General features: G+C 42.3%; 1 protein-coding gene across 1 annotated transcript in view; it reads left to right on the top strand.

Annotated features, from left to right (window-relative positions):
* CBL (Cbl proto-oncogene) overlaps window positions 1-23,366 on the top strand; it is a 43,799-nt gene that overhangs the window by 12,445 nt on the left and 7,988 nt on the right. The window contains exons 2-12 of the mRNA XM_072979273.2: window positions 125-372; window positions 14,402-14,548; window positions 15,554-15,710; window positions 16,386-16,507; window positions 17,830-17,967; window positions 18,754-18,841; window positions 19,425-19,556; window positions 20,065-20,268; window positions 21,175-21,306; window positions 21,819-22,196; window positions 23,180-23,274. Of these exons, the coding sequence (XP_072835374.2) occupies window positions 125-372; window positions 14,402-14,548; window positions 15,554-15,710; window positions 16,386-16,507; window positions 17,830-17,967; window positions 18,754-18,841; window positions 19,425-19,556; window positions 20,065-20,268; window positions 21,175-21,306; window positions 21,819-22,196; window positions 23,180-23,274 (1,841 nt within the window). The remainder of the gene's footprint in view (window positions 1-124; window positions 373-14,401; window positions 14,549-15,553; window positions 15,711-16,385; window positions 16,508-17,829; window positions 17,968-18,753; window positions 18,842-19,424; window positions 19,557-20,064; window positions 20,269-21,174; window positions 21,307-21,818; window positions 22,197-23,179; window positions 23,275-23,366) is intronic.

The following is a 23,366-nucleotide window of genomic DNA, read 5'->3' as shown; positions in this document are numbered from 1 at the left end:
TTTAGTTTCCAGCTTAATTCTGGAAATTAAGTTAACTGTCCTGACCTCTTGATTATTAATCTGCTTATTGAATTTTCAGGTAGAATCATAGATTTAACGCTGCTGCGTCTTATGCTTTTTGTAGGTTGTGCGTTTGTGTCAGAATCCTAAGTTGGCACTGAAAAACAGCCCACCGTACATTCTGGACCTGCTTCCTGACACTTATCAGCATCTGCGAACCATCCTGTCCCGCTATGAGGGAAAGATGGAGATCCTGGGAGAGAACGAATACTTTAGGGTCTTCATGGAAAATCTGATGAAAAAGACAAAACAAACCATCAGCCTCTTTAAAGAAGGAAAAGAGAGGATGTATGAGGAGAATTCACAGCCTAGGTAATGCAATTATGTGTTGCTTTTTGCTTGGAATAATTAAAATGTTAATGGCAAATGAGAGGGCAATACTGCAAAAGTCCTTTGTATTAGTAGATCCTTTGTTTTGCACACTCCTGGTTATGTTCTGTACACAATGTTTCTCTGTCATGACTGTTGGGTTGACAGTTGCATTTACTGTTTTTCACCAAAATGTCTGTGTCAATATTATAATTTCACATTATGAGTTGGAGACAAAAGCAGGAAGAAATTTGGAGGATGTTTAACACTTTGGCAGATGTGTGAGTTAGGTTTGCAGAAATACACTGAGCTCACAAACTAGTTAATACTGTAATATAGTATTTGTACTATAGCAGTAATATTTAACCTATGCTGGCTCGGGTTCTATATGTATTTTACATCATAACTGTATGTATAATCTTAGTAATTTTGTGTGCAACATATCAAATAGTTTTGCCACATTGCAGACCAGAGGAATTGACTTTGTTTGATGTACTTGAATTCTCTGTTCAGAGCAAAGCTCTCCCTAGGTGACTTGCAAAAGATAATTAAAACTGAGGAAGAGGGTTTTTTTAAAAATACTGAGAAAATGGTCAGGTTACAAAATCTAAAAACAGCAGTAGTCTAATACTTTACAGTTTTAAGCAAAGGCAGATTGAAATAAATAACGTTTAAAGGTTTATTTAAATGCCAACAAAGAAGCTATGTCTATTTCTTTTGAAAAAGAGTTCCAAGAACATGGGTGCACTGCTGAACCTCTCCCTTTTTCTGTCACCCTGTAGACGCCATATGGAAGGCTCTGCCAAGTGCAGAACATTTTAAAACCTTGTGTGCTGTCAGGTTGCTTTTATGTTCTGGCAACCATGACAGGGTTTTTGGGGTATGTGAGATGTTCAAGTGGCTTGCCTTTGCCCTCCAGAAAGTTACTGTGAGCAAGGAAGGATTTGAATTCAGTTTCTTGTACTCTTGTCTGATAGGACACACAGGTTCTCAATGAGCTGGTCCCAAAAGAGAATGAGGATGAAAGTGAATAGTTGGAGGTAACAGCAAACAGTAGAGTGATACGCGGGATCTGCCTGTAGTGCCAGATTGTGGCTAGAAAGTATGTGGGAAGAAGACTGTGTTTGTGTTGTGTGCAAAGCAACTTGGCAGGCCAAATTGTTTTCCAAAAACTGCCTCTAAACAGTAGAGCAGCCAGTTCTGCTTCCAAAAAGGAGACTGGAGGCAAATTTAACAGTGTTAACATTGCATCCCTCTCTTTTTTTGTAGGGTGCTAGGTAAGATTCTGGATTCTAAAAAATAAAATTGATTGATTGATTAATTGATTGGATTTCCATCCCACCCATCTAGACCAAAGGTCTACTCTGGGCGGTTAGCAATTGCTTATTTCCTCAGTTTGTGTTTCCATCATTATCTATTCAGAAGGCATACCCTGTTGGTTTTTAAACCATGTAGGTTCTGCTTTCCAGTACTGTATTCTGTAAATTCAAGAGATAAGGTTCCTTTCTTAGTGCATTGCATTTTTGTAACTTCATGTGATAAAACCAATGTGAAGAAATTCAGTGCAAGTGGCAGTTGGCTTATACTGAGGTGGTTTGTTGTTGTTTTTGGTACCTTTCCTATGTAAATGCCCCCCCCATGCACCACACCCCTGTCTTGCTTAGAGGCTTTGGGGGGGTGTTATCTGAATTTGCTCTCATCTATGCAGCTGTTTAAAGTCTTCCTAACATATTATGCTTTGATCTGTCTTGTAGGCATGTGGTACTGAAGAGTAGATTTTGGCTTTAGTAAACTATCTGCCGTCTTGAGCAGTGTCAGTGAAGAGCACAGAATAGGTGCAGTGGTGGTTGAAACAGGGAAGTTTTTGCAGTAAATGTATAAATATTTAAAAATAATTATATTATATTAAAATGGTAACTAAGATAAACATTAAAACATATTTAAAACAACAGAGCACAACAGTCCATTTAAAACCCCTCTCAGACCACCAGTCAAGCTTGCCTGAAGAGAAAGGGCTTTGCCTGCCTGCGGAAGGAGAGCAAAAATGGGGCCAGCCTTGCTTCCTGTGGGAGGGAGTTCCAGAGTCTGGGAGCAGTGTCAGAGAAGGCCTTCTTCCGTATCCCCACCAAGGGCACCTGTGAGGGTGGTGGGACTGAGAGGAAGGCCTTGTTACTGTTGTGTGGCATTAAATTAATATTGTTAAGCATTTGCAACCTGCAAGCGAGGTGTTTTCCTACAGCCTCGGTGTTCCCAGTTTCTTGCTAGGTCAAGGACTAAGAGGCCGAAGTGAAGAAAGAAGCCATCTAACATGTACAGTGTCAGTGATCAAAATTGATCACACAGTGTATCAAGCAGCTAATTTCACCCATAAATTAATTCCACACACACCCAGCTGATTTCCAAAGGACATTTGCATCCACTAACCTCTGCAGTAACAATCAGACTTATGAGATTTCTTGAATATTACTTATCTGGAAACATAGACTATATATTTTCATAAATCTACCGTCCCTATAGAGAGATTGAGGAGCAAAAATCCAGCCGTTCAAGCTGTAGTCTATCTGTGACAAAGGTGAAAGTGCTTGTTAAGTGATTTAACGGCTGTAAGGATGTTCTGTCCCAGGACTCCTAAATCAAGCCTTTCCCCTGGCCTGTTATGGAAATAGGGTGGCCTGGCCTATGAAGAGCAGTTACCTGGCGCTCTAAATTTAAATGGCAACCGAAGTGTTGAGCTTGGAACATTTGTAGTCTCTCCTTGCAACAGGGCTTGTGGGGCTGCTGTCTCAGCAAGATTTCATACTCATCATTACCCTGAGGGCATAGAGGAACAAATCCATACAGGAAAAGCTGCAGATATTAAGTATCTTTCTGTGTCTGAAATGTGCATAGCCTCTGAAATGCTGACAGGCTCGCTGAGGAAGGAAACTGCTATTGCAGAAGGCTTTATTATCTTAAATGCTGGGTTTGAAGTCAAAATAGCTATAATTTTTAGTCTACTGTAAAGCATTCAAGCCTGCAAAGTGCAGAAGCAGGCTCAGTATTGATAATTTTGTCTCATTTTTGAAGTAGGGAGTTGCTTAAGAAAATACGAGAAGGTATTGTAAAGGCAGCCGATCAAAGCTTGGCGTGAAAGAGTCTCCTGCGCTTTCTTGAAATGAAACTTGCACTTCAGAATGTCGAAAACTTGTGGAGCCTACTTCTGCATTTCAATTAGAGTATCTTAGAGAAAATTCAAAAGCTGCCCGTGAAAAACCATCCTTGCATGCCAGGTTGCTCCATAGGAACGTGAACAGCTTGCTGCCTAAATGGAGCCATTGCTTCACAGAAAATGCACTTCAGTTGTGATCTGTAGTGCTCAAATTAAGGTGGGGATGAGTATATTCTTAAGGCGCCTGTGGAAAATCCTGGGAATCCTAGCTTTAATTTTAATCTTCGCCTTCCTCATGACTGCAGAAAGAAGAGAAAACATGACAAGAAAATAAAAACTCAGGGAAGTAAAATGAAGGTCAGAATGGCCCAGCATTCTTTAAAGCGATGTCAGGAAGTGTAGAATTCTGAGGGCAACAACATTAAAAATCAAACCAGCTATGACATAATTGATTTTTTTAAGTGTTGTTGGTAGTGCTGATTATGGCTTGCTATATGGAGATCATTGTAAACAAATGATTGTTTCTGTTATTTCCTCAGAAACTATACATTAATTTGATCAGAGTGTATGTAGATAAGAGTAAACTGATTCTAGTTGCTGATTCCCGTCCAGAAACACTTTTTATGCACACACTAGAGGTTAAAAAATAGTGCAAGTTCTTAAAAACATATGTTCCTCAGTCTCTCAATTTTATTTTGAAATGTGGTGATTTAAATGTTGCTGTCAAACTTCTTTGATTCTAACGGCTGTAGTTTCCCCCAGTTGAGATCTGTGTTAAGTTTGAAAACAAAATAGTCGTGGAGTCACCTTCTAGACTTTTTCAAAATGTTAGAAGGCAGTCTTGTTCAGGTTCCTCTTTTAATAATTGGTTTGCTACATCTAATTATTATTTTCGCTTCCTTTCTCATGTATGTGCCATGGTAATCTGTCCACAAAATCACTGTCAATGCTAGCCGACTCTGCAGACTGGCATTCGATGGCCGTACAGTTGGATGGCTCTAAAATGTGTCTAGGTAGTTCTCTAAATAAGTTAGTAACTATGGATGTTTCATTTTATATCTTGGTTGCTCTGTATTTCTCGGGAAGGTAACTTATGTGGCTGTCAATATGAGCAAAGTGGAATTTCATTCACTTCCTGTGCTGCAAGTTTAGTCGAATGTAGTTCCGTTGTGTATCTATTTTTAAAAACTGATTACTCTGTAATGCAGGCTCTGAAGCTGGACGAGGCTTATAAATGTTGACATAGAATGTTTATGCATGACTATTCAGCACTTACTTCGAAGGGCAAGAGTTGAACTGATATCAGCAGGATGGGTCTTGTACACATGCAGTATCCTTCTGTTACAGCAGTGCTGTGCAGCCATTTCTTTGTCTCGGTCTCTACATATTAAATCAGAACTGAAAAACGTACAGCCTGCTTCCAACATTTGGGGCTATTTGTGAGGGGCTAAGATACCCTTGTAGGGGACTAATTCTCCACCCTGATCACTAATTTTGAAACAAGCTTTTAGTGACTTCAGACCAAATCTTGTGGCAAAGACACAGTTACAGTGAATAACTATTCAGGTTTGCTACCTAACTAGAAGCTGCAATTAATGCTTCTCATTTGCTTTTTCATTGTCCTATAGTCTAAGTAATGGATTGCACTTAGGTAGTATGACTGAAACATCACTGTGTCCTTTCCTCAAAAGAGAATAAAATGAATGAGATTGTCATGTGAGAAGTGGTTTTTTTAAAGTATGTTTAGCCTAGAGTTTATAGGGAAGATCAGATAGGCAGTACAGATCGGGGGGCTTCAAGAACAGTCTTGTAGAGCAGTGGTCCCCAACCTTGGGCCTCCAGATGTTCTTGGACTTCAACTCCCAGAAATCCTGGCCAGCAGAGGTGGTGGTGAAGGCTTCTGGAAGTTGTAGTCCAAGAACATCTGGAGGCCCAAGGTTGGGGACCACTGTTGTAGAGAATACCTTACAATTTATTTTATGTATGTTTGTATGATGTTAGGAGACTAAGAAGGACATTTTCTCTCTGGAAAATGAGACACTGGCCTCTGAAATCAAGACTGTTCTGTTCCTCATTTGAGGAGGGAAATGTACTAAATTCACTTTTCAAAAGCTTCTTTGTCAGGAGATCTAGTATCCTTATAATCTAATTTTTCTGTCTAAACTCACTTCCTTTCAAAGACAGGCATAAGATTTTGGCACATGTTTACTAATCTGCCTTAAATAGTTGTTGCAGTAGACCAGCACACATGACACTGTGAGGTAGCATCACATGTTGGTGTTGTTTGCAATACCCCAAAAGGGTATAATGCTTTCTGTTGTAGCATTTCTTCCCTTGAGATGCATGCTGTTTTTGTTCATAATACTCATTATGTGGTTTTAATGGTGCATCTCATTCTTCAGGTGTTTGAGAATTTAGTTTTTGACTTCCATTGTTCTCTCTCTTGGATAGACCCAACCAAAACTTGCCAGAAATTACGAAATTTGTGGGAACACTGCGTTGGGAACAAAAGCCTCTTGATTTTAATTGATTAGCTCTAAATTAGGTGATTTTAATTTGCTTTCTTTGTATTCTGAAATCAGTCCAGTTATGATTGTCTTGTCTTGTGCTGATATAATTTATGCAATAGTACTTTTTTAACATTATGAAAATGTTTGTGCAATGGAGTCCAGACATGTATATGTCTGTTTTTATGTTGGTAGTTAGAAGGAGAGGCCATCTCAGATCTGTATTGAGCTGGTATGTTTGGCTGTGAAATATGGCATTCTTCACCTACCAGTTTGAGAAATTGCTCCAGCTCTGTTTATCCTTTCTTGGCAGGAGGATTGTTATTTCCCTGATAAAGGCTTAGAGTGCGTTCAGCATTATGGCAGCAGTGGGATATGTACCCCTTTGTTTAAATGGAAAGCTCAAAATTGCAGTAATTTCAGTTTACACTATAGAAGCTGTGGTATATTTTAGCACTTGAGATTTTTTAAATTTAGTCTTCCTAAATAATATGGTAACTGTATTGTGCACACAATGTATTGTATAGATGCATTGTATGGATCCTTAGTTTCTTCCCAATTTTAAACTGTCTGTGTCATAACTTGGGGAGCCCTGGTGGGCAGAGGAGAAATGCACACTTTAAATCCGGGGTCCCCAACCCCCGGTCCGTGACCCGGTACTGTGCCATGGCCTTGGCAGGACCGGGCCGTGGAGACAGATCTCCCTGCAGCACTCCCCCCACATGCACACCCACCCACACAGATGCTGCCCGTGCATGCGTGTGAGAGTGTCCCGCCCACTCATGAGAGCATTCCACCCACCTGCACATGAGCGCCTCTGCCCACCAATGCATGTGTGCGGCCCGCCCGCCCATGAGCATGGGAGTGCCCCGCTCTTCCAACTGGTCCATGGTTTGGAAAAGGTTGGGGACCATTGCTTTAAATCAGTAGATTAGCCAGTTAATAGTTCATAGGAGTCATTCAACACCACCTTACCTAATGTCTGGTGTGACTAAAATGCTTGTCCTTAATTCTGTGGACTGTTAATGTCCACTTTAGGATCCACTTTATGAGCCTTACCCATAACTGGAAAAATGTATTTAATTTATAAATAGCTTGTATTCCTCTTCATCAGTCTAGAATGGAATGAAACTGCCCCTGAGCCAGAACATCTGGATTATTTGAGAGCAGTGGTGAGTTATGTGTTTAAACTTAACAACAGAACAGGCCAGTAGTGAGAACATGTATTACCTTTCTGTTGGAATAACATTCTAGTTTCCCATCATCCATTTTGATGTTGGACTTTTTGAATAAACAGTGCTTGAAGAGACAAACTTGCTTACATAAACTGTCCCCAGGTACAGTTTCATTCTTCCTTGCACAATGTAAATAAGGAAGTGAAGTTATTATTATTAAAGAGGATATTTGTATTTCCAGGAGTCGTCTGTACTTTAAAATCTGTTCATAGAATTAATGTGTATATAAAATTAGACACTTCTGCTATTCCTCTCTTTTTCTATTCGTGCATAGTAAATTGATTATGTACTCTATTGTGACCTTTTTTCTTCAGACTGTTGAAATATGGGACCAGTCAGACCTTGTTCTTTCCAGATTACACTGGCATTTTAATTTTGGCTGGATTTCTCAGATTGTAAGAAAATATAAATATGTTAGTTTAGGAAAAGACCTAATTTAGGAAGAGACCTAAATGTAACTACACGTTTAATTCTGAAGCTATACACAGAAAATTTCTGTGTATAAGATGAGCTTTCTGCTCTCTGCGCTTAGGTTATCATCATCACTTCAGAAGTTGTCTTTGCAGAATCACATGGATATTGTAGGCAGTAAGAAGTCTTGTTTGAGGCTGGCTAATTGTAGCATACCTTTGTTTTGGGATGATGTATACGGCATTCTCCAAACATTCTGTATCATAAGAGCTGAATTATGAGTTCTATAAATTAGAAATTTGCAAATTAAGCAAACTTGTTTTCTCCTTCATAATCTCTTGCATAATTTTGCTTCTGCTAGCCACAGAGAAAAGAGATTACTGTATAGCACATAGAACGGTGCTCACTCCCTGATCTCTGAGAGATCTTCTCTGCAAATATTTCCAAAGCTGTTTGAATCTCTTAAACTTTCTGTTTTCAAAAGAAACAGATGAAGCCTGAGAATACAAAATGCTGTTACCTTTGATACATTCTGTGACTGAAATCCAGTTTGGTCCCAACTGGGTTTAGAGTTTTTAATGGAAGTGTTAGTGTTGATTTAAAAGGCCCCATTCATTCACTGAGTATGCTCTAGTTAGGACTAACAATTGGGTTTATCCTTAATGTTTATTCTGTGCTTGCTTTTGCAGTAGTCAAAGGCTTGATGCTTAACTTTGTTCTCTGTGCCAGAGCCCAGCCTTGTGCTCTCATGTGCACAGTAAGCCATGGTTCTAGAGCAGTCTGCTAAAGATAAGGCTGCTGAATGTGACTAGTTCAGTTAGTTGACTCTTAGTTGTGACAAAAAATGAAATTAGTCCATGGACTCTCCCCCCCCCGCCACTCTGGAACAGCTTTTCTGAAGTCCTGAAGGAATTGATTGAGTTTGTGGAGTTGTCCTAAGTGATTTTATTAAAGAAAACCTGCTGGTCTGAGGGGTTAAAGTGTGACTCTGACTACTGCAAGACAGACCCTTACGGTGGAAGAATGCTTTTATCCCGCAAACAGGAAACCGGAAAGGAGCAGCCTGCTATAGGTCAGAGGGGAACAGCAACAGAAAGCTGAACTAGGGGAAGTGGGGGCCCATTTAGAGGCTGCAGTGAAGAATTTCAGTAGGACTTTTTGTTGACCTGTTGACTTCCTGCAAGGCATGTGAAGCCAAAACAGTAATGAAGAAGGGAAGGAAGTAGTACAACCACAGCACAGAGGGGAGAGAGCTAGAGTGCCGGGGACAATATCCGCTTAGTGTCTTCATAACTGGATCTCTTGTAGCTTGTCTTGTTCTTAATCCTTTTATCAGATCAGGCTGCTTTGTCTAAAGGAGGTTGTTACTTGAATGTTTTGAAACCGGACACTGGGAAGCTAAGCGGATGGCATGGGATGTGAGCATCGTTTGCCCCAGCTCCACATTTTTCCATATCTTAGAAACCGACTTCTCCACTAGAATTGTGGTGAAATCTGGCTTTTCCTGAAAACCTGACTGACTGGGATTACCCATGTGATTAATCCTAGAAGAAGATGTAGTAACAGGAAGGGAGGTAGTGCCACAGAAGCAATAACAAATAATCAAACAAACAGAAAAAGGTGAACATTCTCACAAGTTTGAACTTGTATTTCTGTCCCATAAAAAGCTGGATACTTTAGGGCCCCACTTATAGCCCTGAAACAGCTGTTCCTTGCAGCCTTTTGAAGATGAGCTGCATGTCTTTTCAACCAGAAAACTACAGCAGGAAAACATTCTGTGTAGTCTTACCTTAGAATAAACACAAAGACCCTCATGAATGTCTGCTTGTCTCCTATGTGCGACAATGAACAGCTGCTTCTAGGCAGCAGTGTAATGAAAAACATCCCATAAACTTTTGATGTTACATAAACATTTTCTAGTAGAATGTGTATCATACCTTACATATTCTGAGTGATTCCCCCATAGGCTTTTTGAACAAGATTTTACATAAATAAAAATATGCAGATCCAAAACTCTCATAGTGCTACAGTCGTAATGTTGATGCCAGTTGTTTCGTTTCTAGAAATCAAACAAATAATGTAATTTAAAGCTTCTGATTAATTAGTTAAAGGCGCAAATCCTGTTGCACAATTGTATACCATGTAAGGCTAATGAGCAGGGCAGTTGAAGATGGGACATTGTGATGGGACATCTCTTCATAAGTCAGAGTAGATTTGATGGCACATACTGTACTTACAACAAGAACATGCCATCACCATGTTTGTCATCACTCACAGGGTAGAACAATAGTATATAAACTTTAAAACTTAAAATTCATTATTAAGAATAATGAATATGAAATCATATGAGTGTCAACATTGTGTGTGGTAATAAACAGAACAGAAGTGACAAAAGATTTACCCAGAACTCTAATGAAATGTTAGCTAAAACGAGTCTTCGTGTTATATAGTGTGAATACCATGCCATAGACATATTATTTATCATTATAAAAGAACATATTTCACACTCCTTCCCCCCCCCCCCCCAGTTTTTTGGGATAAAAACATGGCTTTGGGGGGCGGAGCGGGTGGGGGTACTGTTCCCCCCCCCAATTTTTCTGATTTTTTCCCCAGGCCTTTCCACCTCTAGGCAGTGCATATACCGGTATGTACAACATATGAGTACAGCAGTTTGATACTACTTAGACAGATCTGGTGTCTTGCCTGTGGAATCCTGGTGTTTATAGTTGGGTGGCAGATTTAGAATTCGGTGCTAGAGAGCTCTAGGGCTCTGCCCTGAACTACAGCAGAAAACTGTAGTCCCTTGTGGAATTACAGAATTCCACAGGATGGAGCAGCGTCCCTTAAAGTAACAAAAAAACTATCTGTGTGGTTTAGATACAGTGAGTGAGTGGTGGAAAAGGTTGGATGCTCCAGGAAAGGTTTGCTATTTGACTCGATAAGCAAAAGAGAGATGACTTTGTCACCGTGAAGGTTGAGGTGGCAGCCACGTTTGTGCAGGGGGCACAAGGTGAGTCATGAGGATATGGAACCTTTTTCATGAGACGTGGTTGTTTGACTAAACTAGCTGGTTCTGGTCTCCTGGAAGACACTGAGGTTCGATTTAGGAAGCCTCTGACTTTGATCGTGCTCCACACATTTTGCCGTATCTCACAGAACAAGATCAGACTTGAATGGGTGGATACTCTTAGTGAGTTCACGATCCCATCACCGTACTGCTGTCTGAATGTTTCGGTCTCGTTTTATAAGAGACGCAGCAACAACAACATGGTGCTTTCAGGCAGTGGGTATTGACATACAGTAATATTCTTAGTCTTCTGATCTATCATCTTAGTAGTTTGAAAGCAGTGAACATCCTTACCTCGACAGATAACTTGTATGTGTTAAAAAATCATATGTTTTTACAGGTAAATTCTGATTATCTCGGCCTGAACGGTTTCTTTTGAAAACATATTTGTACTTTGCCTGAAAGCCACAAGCTCATAAAATAGGCATTCGACATTTTGGCTTTCCCGCAGGCCATTACATTGTAATTTTATGTCCTTGCTTATACTTGCAAATAATGCTCAAATGTATGCTGCTAAAGTACTGGAGAACAAATTTTTAAACGTTGGCTTTCAAACACTTGCTCTCCAAGTTAATCGTGTTGTTCACTTATAATTGCGTCAGTTTCCTGCAAAGGGGGGGGGGGAACAATTTCTATCAGCAGAGTCCAGTAAGGTATCATTTTTTTTGAAAGGTTGCTACTGAGTTAAATATGCACAATGTTACAAAATTGTGTTTCTTTCAAAAAACCCTAATCAAAACAATGGTCCTCGTGCAGTGCTTTACATATTGCCTTGAGTTCATCAAAGCAGTGCAGCTTCCTTAAGTACATATGACTCATGATTGTCTGCATGACCTTATATTAAATCACTATGGTTGACAGCACATCTCGGGACCTCTGGCCTTCCAGATACTTATGAACTTCTGTTCTGTCCTACCAATCCCAGATCCCTCCACCTGGGCTCAAACTTGACCATATGGTAAAGGTAAAGGTTCCTCTTGACAATTTTTGTCCAGTCGTGTTCGACTCTAGGGGGCGGTGCTCATCCCCGTTTCCAAGCCATAGAGCCAGCGTTTGTCCGAAGACAATCTTCCGTGGTCACATGGCCAGTGCGACTTAGACACGGAACGCTGTTACCTTCCCACCAAGGTGGTCCCTATTTATCTACTTGCATTTGCATGCTTTCAAACCGCTAGGTTGGCGGCAGCTGGGACAAGCTACGGGCACTCACTCCATTGCATGGATTCAATCTTACGACTGCTTGGTCTTCTGACCCTGCAGCACAGGCTTCTGCGGCTTAACCCACAGCGCCACCACGTCCCTTTTGACCATATGGTACTCAAGTGCTAATTCCGAAATCATGTTTAGTTGTCTCTCCACCACCTCCTTTCATTTCTCATTTAACCATGTACTTGAGCAATGGTTCTTGAATACCTGTACAGAAATGTGCATAGGAGCTGCTCATGTAAACGACAGTGGGTAAAGCAAAATGTTCTTGTTTAGTTGTTAAGTCATGTCCAACTCTTCGTGACCCCATGGACCAGAGCACACCAGGCCCTCCTGTCTTCCACTGCCTCCCAGAGTTTGGTCAAATTCATGTTGGTAGCTGAATACAGAATTCATAAATACTAATTTCTGTGGCAGACAGGAGGCAAATTTATATTCAATTTTGCATCGGATGTGGATTCTGTTGAGGAAAATGAGCATGGTTTAACAGTTCTTCTTGTAATGGATCTCAGTGACTGAGTCATCCGAGTCCTAATGTTAAGCTCAATACATTACTGTACATTTGTAAGGTTGATTTCTTGTTTTATGTTTCACAAACACCTTCCTGTTCTGCAGTAAGTAACAGTGGCAGCCCTCTCTTCTCTGCTTCCTGAGGCAACACAGATGCTTCCACTGCTGTTTTTCCTCATCCCCTTTCTTTCCTTCCTGCCAGCCCTCTATCCTCTGTCTCTCTCGTCTCTGCTGAGTCGGCCAAAGGGTTCCTTGGTCAGAGCCAGGCATTTATGGCATGGCCAGCTCTGACTCTCTGGAGTGGCGCTTGGGGCACTCCTGGAGTGAAGCACCACAGTTTACCGCTGCTGCTGAGGCTCCATCACCTGGAGCAGTTACTTTTACCTAGCTAACAAACAGGCTGCTCCTGACCGCAAGGGGTTCATAAAAAATGAGTTGTCTGTATAGTGTTGTGGAGTTTGGAATGAGATGCGTTCATTGAGCATGTCTTCAGCACATTTAAACCACTTAAGTCACACTGTTGACGGATGTAAAATACTTGCTGGGAACAGAATCCCAGAGTATCACAGCTTGAGATGCAGTCAGGCAGATGTTTCTGAAATGGCGACAATCATATTCTGAACATTGTGTAGGTAAATCACAGGATGTTGATGAACTGTGTTCCTTTCGTGAACTCTTGCTTTTTGTGTTGTAAACACACAACTATAGTAGAAAGAGAAGGGACTCTTTGGAAGCATAACATCAAATATTTAAGAATTCCTTACTTCAGTATTTTCCACCCCTGACAAACTGTTCAAGTATAAAGCAAGCCTCCCTTTCTAGTATCCCTTGTAATATTTTTTAATTAGAAAGCTGCAAAGAGTGGGTACTTAAATTGATCTTGACTCATTCCTTGACATGGGAAAAGATGAGCAGAGTTTGAAACGAAGAATGCTAGTGAATGTCATGTCGTCTGGACTCGGAGATTAGGCAGGGAGGAGGGCTTGGCCTCCCACTGCTGTAGACTGCAGATGAGTGATAAGACATGGTGCCCTGGACCCCGTCGCTGAGACTGTTGATGGGAAGCCCGGGTGGGCACCAGGTTTTATCTTGACTTAATGCATTCTAAAAAGCAAGGTGCCTTGGCCTTAAATTCTTCCTTTTTTGTTTTAAAGAAAGAGATGTATGTGCACTTTTGAAAATGCTTTCATGGTTGAAGAAGCCTTGAGAAAGTGAGAGTGCATACGTAGGAAGCGGCAGCTACTGATCTCTGAATGTTATGTGTGTTCAGGTATCAAGCCACAAGTGCAGAACTAAGTAAAGGTTTCCTTGAAAGGATTTAGCTGTCAAATAGAGGTAAATAGCAGCTACTGACTTGAAGGCAAGAGTCACTGTAGTCTGCCCTGCTAGTCTGTTCATTTGCCTGTTTCCAGTTTGGGGTCTTCTGTGTCAGCTTGGATGACACTCTCTCTTCCTTTCACCACAGTTAGATTTGGTGCACAACAGGCTTCCAGGTTTCCTTCTATGCAATCCTGCCTTTGTTTGTTTGTGTTGCTGAGACACTTCACTGAAAAAAAAGGGTTTTCTGTATTTGCCTTGTTTAAGTACAGCTATTTTACAAACATTCATTTGAATCAGAAATCATAGCGGCAAAAGGTAGCCAAATGACACTGCAGTGAGCACAAAAAAAAAAAAAAGGTAAGGTCAGTTCTGGTCATAGAACTCCCTCCATAGCTTTGACCAGCTTTGAAAATATTCCCATTGTGTATCTAACATTGCATAGAATGCTTGTCCACAAGGGACTTGTTAGATCAAGCTGCGTCTCCTAAACCTCGGTGTGCAAGCGATATGCAATCCTGGCGACGCAATCCAAACGTGTGACTTGGAGATCAGAGTTCCTCCTTCTCTCCTCACTCCTTTGGCAGCTTGTTTCCCATTTCAAGGCCCATCTGCTTTTGCAATCTTGCAGGCGCAACCTGACAAAGCTGTCCCTGATCTTCAGCCATATGCTGGCAGAGCTGAAAGGCATTTTCCCAAGTGGGCTCTTCCAGGGAGACACATTCCGGATCACAAAGGCAGATGCAGCAGAGTTCTGGAGAAAAGCTTTTGGGGAAAAGTAAGTATTCTTTCCTCCCATTCCGAATAATACTGCTACTGCTTCTGCCTTCAGGTCTTTAGTACAAAGGAGTTCATAAATGGGAGGTGCCTGCTGAAAGCATCTTGTTCAGGTGTTGGCATCTATGAATATTATAAGGAAATAACAAAGAAAAAAACCCAGCGAAAGTTGCAAGGTAGTGCTTACCATCTACTTGTGCCCCCCAGTCATTACTGTTGAAAGTTCAAGCACAAGAGTTTTCTTAAGTCATCAGACTTGCTTATTCTGTTCAAGGTATGAGGATGCCAGCTGCTACTATGTTGTTGTTTTGGCCTGCAACTCTTAATGATTGGGTCATTTTTGATAGAATGAGGGACAGCAGTGAGTAGCAGCAGTACGTGCCATTCCACGCAGAATAGTGGACAAACAAACCAGGCATTTTGTATCTTCCTATCAGTTGTGTAGGTTGCAATAGTATTAAACAGTCTTTTTAAAATCTGCTCCACATGGAAGTGAAATGATAAACTACAAGGAGGTAAGACTGTCATAATTCCAGATGCTTTTCTCTAAATAAAATTAAGTGTAGGTGGAGGCCAGAATCATACATTTCTTTCTAATGGAGCCTGTATTTGTGAAATATTTATTGCAAATCTGTAAAAATATATTGTCATGCGCTGGTTGTAAAAATACTCAGTGCTAGGCCTTGATTGTATGTTGTTGTTGCTTTTCTTTATTTCTAGCAGTTAACTTGTCACTTGCTTACTTTTTGGAAGTCTTTAGTTAGACATGAGAAACCTTGTTTACATGAAGGTTGGGACAATCCTGTTTGCTTGCTGCTTCAGTAATAATATTCCAGATGTTTTAGTAATCAGTTTCATCAATTACTGAGAACCAGTTCACAGTTAGAGCTGATGCTGTCGATTTGCATTTAAATGAAATTTGTTTCTGTTCAGTGAAATAAATGCCTTGTACTGTGGCAGAAGGCACGGTGTCGGTGTCTCAGGACTGCCTTTTCTCCCCTGCCAGAACCATTGTCCCTTGGAAGACCTTCCGACAAGCCCTACATGAAGTACATCCCATAAGTTCAGGCTTAGAGGCAATGGCACTGAAATCAACCATTGACTTGACGTGCAATGACTATATTTCAGTATTTGAATTTGATATTTTTACCCGTCTCTTTCAGGTAAGGCTTCCTTGAGTATAGTGTAACTTAACTTCTTTTTTCTTTTTGCTTGTTCTGTACTACTGTGAACACTTGCATTCGTCCTTTTCATCTGGCCATTTTGTACATGCCAAAGTCTTGGAATAGTCCTCTAAAAGTGGCAGCACTGATTCATTTCACTTCTGCTACCATTTTAAAAGACTGGCAAAAATCAGAGGATTCATTCCAGTAGGAACGACAATTTGACTGCAGTGGTCCTTCAGCGGCCCCGGTTCCCTTCAGAATGTTAGTTTGTGTAGTGGTGGGATTTACTGATTTCAAATCTGAACTAAACCACAAACGTACACTGAATAAATCATTGATTTCCAGCCTGTCACTGAAAAATAAGAGCTTGTTCTGCTGGGTTGTTGTGGGGATAAGTGAGCAGGTTTTAAAGATTTGCATCACCTCCCAAAATACTCTTAAAAGGCTGCATTTTTAAATTGTGCACACCTTTACAGAAGAATGAGCTCCATTCATCTTGGTTGGACTGAATTCTCAGTAAACCTTCATGGGATCTGGTGCATGGGGAAGAACAGTGGTGCCCTAATCTGGTATAAATTTTGTTTCACTTGCTCTGAGATTGAACGGGAGCGATTAGAAGACAATTTTTGCTGTTGAAATGGCTAGCTTAATGATAGCATTCTTTCTCCTCAGCCATGGTCATCTTTGCTCAGGAACTGGAATAGTCTCGCAGTGACTCACCCTGGCTACATGGCATTCCTGACTTATGATGAGGTCAAGGCACGACTTCAGAAATTCATTCACAAACCTGGCAGGTGAGTGCCTGAAGTCAGCTTCCTTTTCTGAAGCTTCCTGCAGACATAGTGTCTCATGCACTGCACTCTGTCAGAGGAAATCTGACGCAAGTCAAGGGCTGCACAAGGCACTCATGGTGTGTTGCCATCGATCTAAATTTAAAGCAAGACGTACTGCCTTTTAGCATCAGATTGAATCTATTTTTACTCATATGCTTCAGCTGTAAAAATGGTTTGGGAAAGTAACAATTGCTTTAAAAAATAGTTAATGTTTCTTTGTGGCATTTGGGATTGGGTGGATTAGGGTGGGAGTAGCCATCTATGTTACTATTGTGTTTCCCTGAAAATAAGACAGGGCCTTATATTAATTTTTGCTCCAAAAATGCATTAGGGCTTATTTTCAGGGGATGTTTTTTTTTTCACGTACAACAATCAACATTTATTCAAATACAGTTGTGCCATCTTCTTCTGGTTGCTGCACAATGGTGGAGAGTGGGCTTTCACTTAACTAGGGCTTATTTGGGGGGGATAGGGCTTATATGACGAGCATCCTGAAAAAATCATAGTAGGGCTTATTTTCGGGGAAATGGCAGTAAGGTGGCAGCAGAGGAGAACGAGGACTAGTGACTAAGTGCGGGAGATGCGTGTCTTGTTCTGGCATTTGGTGTACACCCAAAGCATCACCTGCTATGTGGCCTCAGTGGTGCAGCCTGCTTTAATTTCCAGTGTTGGCAACCGTTTCTTTCAAGTTCCAACTTCAATCATATACGGTCAATAAGCCTTACCTCTTTATTTCAGATCACAAAGTGGGATTTTATATCCAGAGGCAGCACTTCTGTGAAAAGGTGTCTAACACCTCTGGGGCAAAGGTCTAACACCTTTGGGGCATTAAAAGCAAAACAGAAAAGTCCTGGTTCCAAATAAAAATCTGGGCCTGCTTGCTGTTTTAGAGCACATTCATTTAATGACATTGAAATGTCATCCTGCCCCAGACAGAAGTCTGCTGAATTTTCTCTTTCTGGGAACATGATTATTGCCTTTTGTTACTGAAAAGTGGGATCCTTAGTTTTCCATTCAGAAACAGAACTTCCTATGTAATTTTAATTCTCAACATTGAAGAAGTATGCTTGCAATATTAGATAAGTCTAACATTTGAATATTTTCTATCTCTCTGTAGGATTCTTGCTTTGTTTTACAGATGAAATTTACGGAAAGCTTAGTAAGAAGAAGACTGCTTTTCAGTTCTTCCATTTTAAACAAGAGTCTGTATGAATAGGTAGTTCAGCTTGCAGGTTTGTTCTATGAGTGTTGATTTGTAATTTGTGTTTATTTTTTGTTTTCAGTTATATTTTCCGTCTGAGCTGTACACGACTTGGCCAGTGGGCGATCGGTTATGTCACGGCAGATGGAAATATTCTCCAGACGATCCCCCACAACAAACCCCTTTTTCAGGCACTAATCGATGGCTTCAGGGAAGGCTTGTAAGTAATTCCTCAATACAGCGTGTCGTGACTCCTGCTGTTCTAGTTACTGAGCTGGAAAGATGGTGTCACCCAGTTGCAGGTTTTACACCGTACTTCCTTAGCTCTTACTTGCTGAGCGATGGAAAAGAGCGGGTGACTTTGTTCCATTGTGTTCTGGAGGAGGTGAAATATTTCTGGAAAATCAGGCAGTGACGTTCAGATTTAAAAATATATGCTTTCTAATTAAGCATATATAAAACCCTGAAAAAAGCATATACATTTTTTTGAAAAGGGTCACCATAAATCATTAACCTGACAGCTCTTGGTTATTATTACTGTATTATTATTTATTAAGCACATGCTTAATTATAGTAAGTGATCATTGGATAGGGTCTGGATTGGAGACCCATCTTCCAGTCCTTCAATATATAACAGACTTAGCTTCAGCCTTAAAGCTTTCCAGTGTGAAGGTGTGTTCAGGCCATAAAAAAAAAACAGAACTGCAGTTCTGCCCTTTGACACAGCGTTTTGGTTAAGATGTTAGAGCAACCAGGAAGAGCTTGAAGCTTGTCATTTTCCGGCACATTTGTTAGCAGATGGGGAACGGTAAGGTGTACTTTCGCTTTAAGAATTCTTTGTTTTGCAGGCTCTTCTCTTTAAGAAAGTTCATTTTCATAATCGGAATTTTTCCTCTAGTGCTCATGTCTTTCGCGTCCCTTTCTTGTGACTATGACATGTCCAAGGGGTTCCACTATAGACAGGTGTGCTGATTTCTTCTGAATGCTCTTGTGTTCTCCCCTGCAGTTACTTATATCCTGATGGACGGAATCAGAATCCCGACCTGACAGGTCTGTGTGAGCCCACGCCACAGGACCACATCAAAGTGACACAGGTGAGCAGAAGCTGCTCCCCCCCCCCCCGCTTAGTCACCTCTTGGCTGACACCCGTGCTTTGGGTCTGTTCTCAACAAGCACTGAAACCTTCGTTCCAATGTCTTGCTTAGAATATGGATACCTCAGGGCTTGGGAAGAAAGAGGATGAAGAGATATGATGTGATACCAGGTCACTTTTGAACCTAGTTTGGAAAGAAGAGACTGAAGTATTTTATTTTACCATTCACTTTTCCTCCTTCTCCAAGTCCACAATTTGAAAATTTTGTATGTGGGGGGGAATGACAGTATTAAAAAAAACCCCATACCATATTGTCTTATGTCATTGTCTGGACTTCCGTCTCTTTAAAGGGAATGAGAGGTGGTTCTAGAGAGGTACCTTTAAATACACGGAAGCATTAACACTGTCAGTTGACAGCATTTAAACTGAGCTTTTGAACCTCATTCAGGTGACAATCTTGGCGGAAATAAAGAGCAAAAAAAAATCACCTCTTTGCAAGTTGGTGGATTCGTTATTCAACCGTTATCCTAAAGTAAGGTATTATTACAAACCCCTCACGTTCTTGTTCATTGTCTTCCTCTTAGGAACAATATGAGTTGTACTGCGAGATGGGATCCACCTTCCAACTCTGTAAAATTTGTGCAGAAAATGACAAAGATGTGAAGATCGAGCCCTGTGGCCACCTGATGTGCACTTCCTGCCTCACAGCATGGCAGGTACGGCATAATGTCCTCTTTCCGATTAGAAATGTCGGTCAGCTTGGCCTTCTGCTGTCTATACGCGAAGCTGCGACCCCGAGGCCTTCCCTCCTGTGCCTGTTGTGTCCTGGCACAGCTGCTTCTGACCTGGCAGAAGGGGGGTGTATGGGGTGTGCATCAGAGCCGTCAGATTTTGTACTGTGCCACGAGTGGGTTGGGGCCAGTCGGCCCGTGCTTTCATCCTGCGTATCTGTTGAACAAAGCCCGGGAGCCATGTTTTTGGTCTCACCTGGCGGCAGGGGATAGCTGATACAGGCTGTTCCCTTTCCCCCCTTTCTTTCGAGTGGTCCCATAAGGGACCGTCTTGGCTTGCATGTCGAATCACAGCCCCACTGAGCATGCTGCCATTGTAAGTTTCATGTAGTTGTCCTTCTCTTTCTTTCCTGCTGGGGATCGAGAGGTTCTTCCCAACAAGGACCACGAATGCTTTGCGCTCTCGTTCACGCGTCTCCTTTTTCTCCTGCAGGAGTCAGAAGGGCAAGGCTGTCCATTCTGCCGCTGTGAAATTAAAGGCACAGAACCCATTGTCGTCGATCCATTTGATCCGAGAGGAGGGGGAGGCCTGCTTCGGCAGGGGGCCGAGGGGGCCCCTTCTCCAAACTACGATGATGATGACGACGACAGAGCTGATGAGTCCCTCTTCATGATGAAAGAATTGGCTGGTTCAAAGGTAATTTAAAAACAACAACAACTTACTAGGAACTCAGAATGGTTGTGGTGGTGGTTTCTCCCAGGTGACCGGTGGCCCGTTCTAGCCTTGTATCACTTCAGAACGGTTACTGTTTCTTGTGCCTTCAGAGTATGCTTCGTGACTTAAACATCTTCCGGGATGAATAATGTGTTCTGGACTTGCCTAACATTGCTCTTGGCTGTCAGTCTGCACTGCCTGGCCACTAACTATGCTCAGTTCCCCTTGGGCTGTTTTTCCATTGTGTCCTCCATAGGTAGCTTTGCCTCTAAATGCTTTCTTGTACTTTTCCCAAAAATCTGGGTTCCTCTGAAGTTACCTGTTACTTCCCTCTTAAGCCTAAGTGTGGAGTTTGGTTTTCGTTTTGTTTTAATTTTTTGGTTCACGTAAGCATGGAGAGCAAGTCCACTGTTAGAGTATAGGATCTGTCCTTCATTAAAGCTCTTGTATGCTTATGTGATGTGGGAGAAGAGGACATTAACAGATTCGGTGACAGAGCAAAGCCCAGGGTACACGTTTGCTCTGTTTGCATTCCAGTTAGGAATGGGCAACTCTTCCCGTCTCACTTTCTTCCACTTTCTGAATGGAGGTTCTTGCACATCCAGACTGCCAGCTGGGATTTTGGCTTAGGGTGGCAGAGTGTGACTCTGATGCCTGCTGCAGATCCAGTGCCTGTGTGGTGTAGCAGTTCCTGTATTCCTAACTGGTTCTTTTTGAGATGAGCTGTCAGGGCGACAGGAAAAATCAGAATATATGTTTTCAGTATAGTTGCATCAGCGTGTCCCCGACTTCAGTTCATTAAGGGATGACTCCGGTCCAGTGCAGCAGGAACCTTGTTATAGTGAGTTTTTAAGGGCTTCAGCTAAGGCGTCTTTGTCTTCTTTGCAGGTTGAACGTCCACCTTCTCCATTTTCCATGGCTCCGCAGGCGTCCCTCCCCCCAGTACCTCCACGGTTAGATCTTCTTCAGCAAAGAGTATCCAACCCGCCGGGAGCGTCTAGTCCAGGGACCACTTCAAAGGTGCAGATTGACCTCTAAGGCTTAGCAGTCAGCCTTAAATCCCTAAAGGCCTCTCAGTCTTCTCTGTGGGGGTGGACGTGGGAAAGGACACAGTCTTCCAGAATGTGGTATTCCCCTTTTCCCCCCCACGGTGATTCCAGTCTTCTGAGTTGTATGGAAACTCACTGTATTTCATTGTTTTACAGACGGCCCTCTGTTTTTTTTAAGGTACCCTTGGTATTTGTGTAGTTGCCAAATTATTAATCCAGAGGAAAATCAAACCAGGCGAAACTTCAGATCATCATCTTGATTGATGTTTGAAGTTCAGCCAGGGTACCACTTAGTCTTGCAGCTATGCTGATGGGAATAGAAAGCTTCTTAGCTGCATTCTGCCGGCCTTCTGAGACACCTTTTCTTGGCTTCCTCTTCCTTGATTCCTCCTGCAGCAACAGAGTATTGAATTCTTCTGAAACAGCAGAATCCAAAACCTGACTTGGCTTGAATGGCTTCCTTTTTGTTCTTCTTTACTGTAGGCTGCCCCTGGTTCCCTTCACAAAGATAAACCTTTGCCGATCCCGCCAACCCATCGAGACCTTCCACCTCCTCCTCCTCCGGACAGGCCTCCTTCTATTGGGACCGACGGTCGGTCTCAGAGACGGCCGTTGCCGTGCACGCCAGGAGAGTGCCCTTCCAGAGACAAGCTGGTCCCTGTGCCCTGTAATCGCCAGGGGGAGCTTTGGCCATCGCGGCCAATGCCCAAAGCTCCCGCCGTAGCCTTAAGTCCTGGTGAGCCTTGGGCAAGTCGGGAACTGACGAACCGACATTCTCTGCCTTTCTCTCTGCCTTCTCAAATGGACACTAGAGCTGAGGCTCACCGGCATGGGAGTACGCTGAGCCTGGACAACACCATGGTAAGTGGCCTCACCCCCCCCCACACACACACAGAGAGAGAGAGAGAGAGAGGCCACCCTCCCCTACGGATGGTGGTTGGGGGCTTGTGGGCATCCTCACCGTGCATTCCCCTGGGTGGGTGGAGGGTACGGGCTGGAGAGACCTTCGTCTGCTGTTTTGAAGGCCAAGAGGGCAAAACTGGTCGGCGCCTCTTCTTGTTCCATATGATACTGTAGGCACGTGAAGTGGGGCAAGGTCTGCACTCTTTTACTCCACACAGGCAGCAAATCAGCATAGAGTTGATTGGCCAACAACATTGTATATGAAATGGTTCATTTCGTGTGCTGTGAAACCTCTCTCAGGTCAGGACTAGGAAAGACAAGGATCTTAGAGGAGGGGGAGAAAAAAAGCATATGAAGTTCACTTGTCCTCTGGAATCACAGGCAGACCCTCTCATTATCCTCTGTTTCTAGCATTGACCACCACCACCCTCCCAAGGACTTACAGCCCTGTGGATAGCATTTTCAACCCAGTAGGTTCAACTTTGCTCAGTATATGCCTCCTGGATTCACTGAGGTATCTTAGCAGCATTACTGTTAATTCCATTTGTAAGCTTTTCCAGATCTCCAGCAAGTCCTGTAGCCTGTCTCACAAAGCCAGCTTCCTTGCTGTGTAGAAGCCCAGTGATGTCCCTGATAGATTCAGTGGAGGAGAAGAGCTTCCCTGGAGTGGGTACATTGGCCTCACCACCTGGGTTATAGGAGATTTCCACCAACAAGCACACCAGATAAATAGACAGCAAACATGTTTAAATGGTAGTTAGTTTCTCTTGCTGACATGCCATTCCTTGATGTGGCCAGCACTGGTGATGCCTAGAAGCACCTTCCAGCAGGAAAAAAAAACCATTGATGTACCTGTGGAAGAGGCCTCCGCTTTTCTGTTTCTTAAACTATTGGCCAGATGTGGAGTTTGACAGCTTCCTCCCTCCCCTTTCTTTTTGCAGAACCAACTTAGTGGACTTCCGCCTGGGTCAGACAGTGAACATTCAAAAATAAAGCCTTCTTCATCTGCCAATGCCATCTACTCTCTTGCCGTAAGGTATGATCCCTTGTAGAACCTTTGCTGATAGACCTTTGTCAGAACTGCGGCTAATGCAGGGTGACTTATGCGGTCCGCAGTGGGTGCACTTC

Source organism: Pogona vitticeps, chromosome 8 (assembly GCF_051106095.1).
Source record: "Pogona vitticeps strain Pit_001003342236 chromosome 8, PviZW2.1, whole genome shotgun sequence".
Classification (NCBI taxonomy): Eukaryota; Metazoa; Chordata; class Lepidosauria; order Squamata; family Agamidae; genus Pogona; species Pogona vitticeps.
Note: the sequence above shows the minus strand (reverse complement) of the source record. Positions and strands in the feature narration are given on the sequence as shown.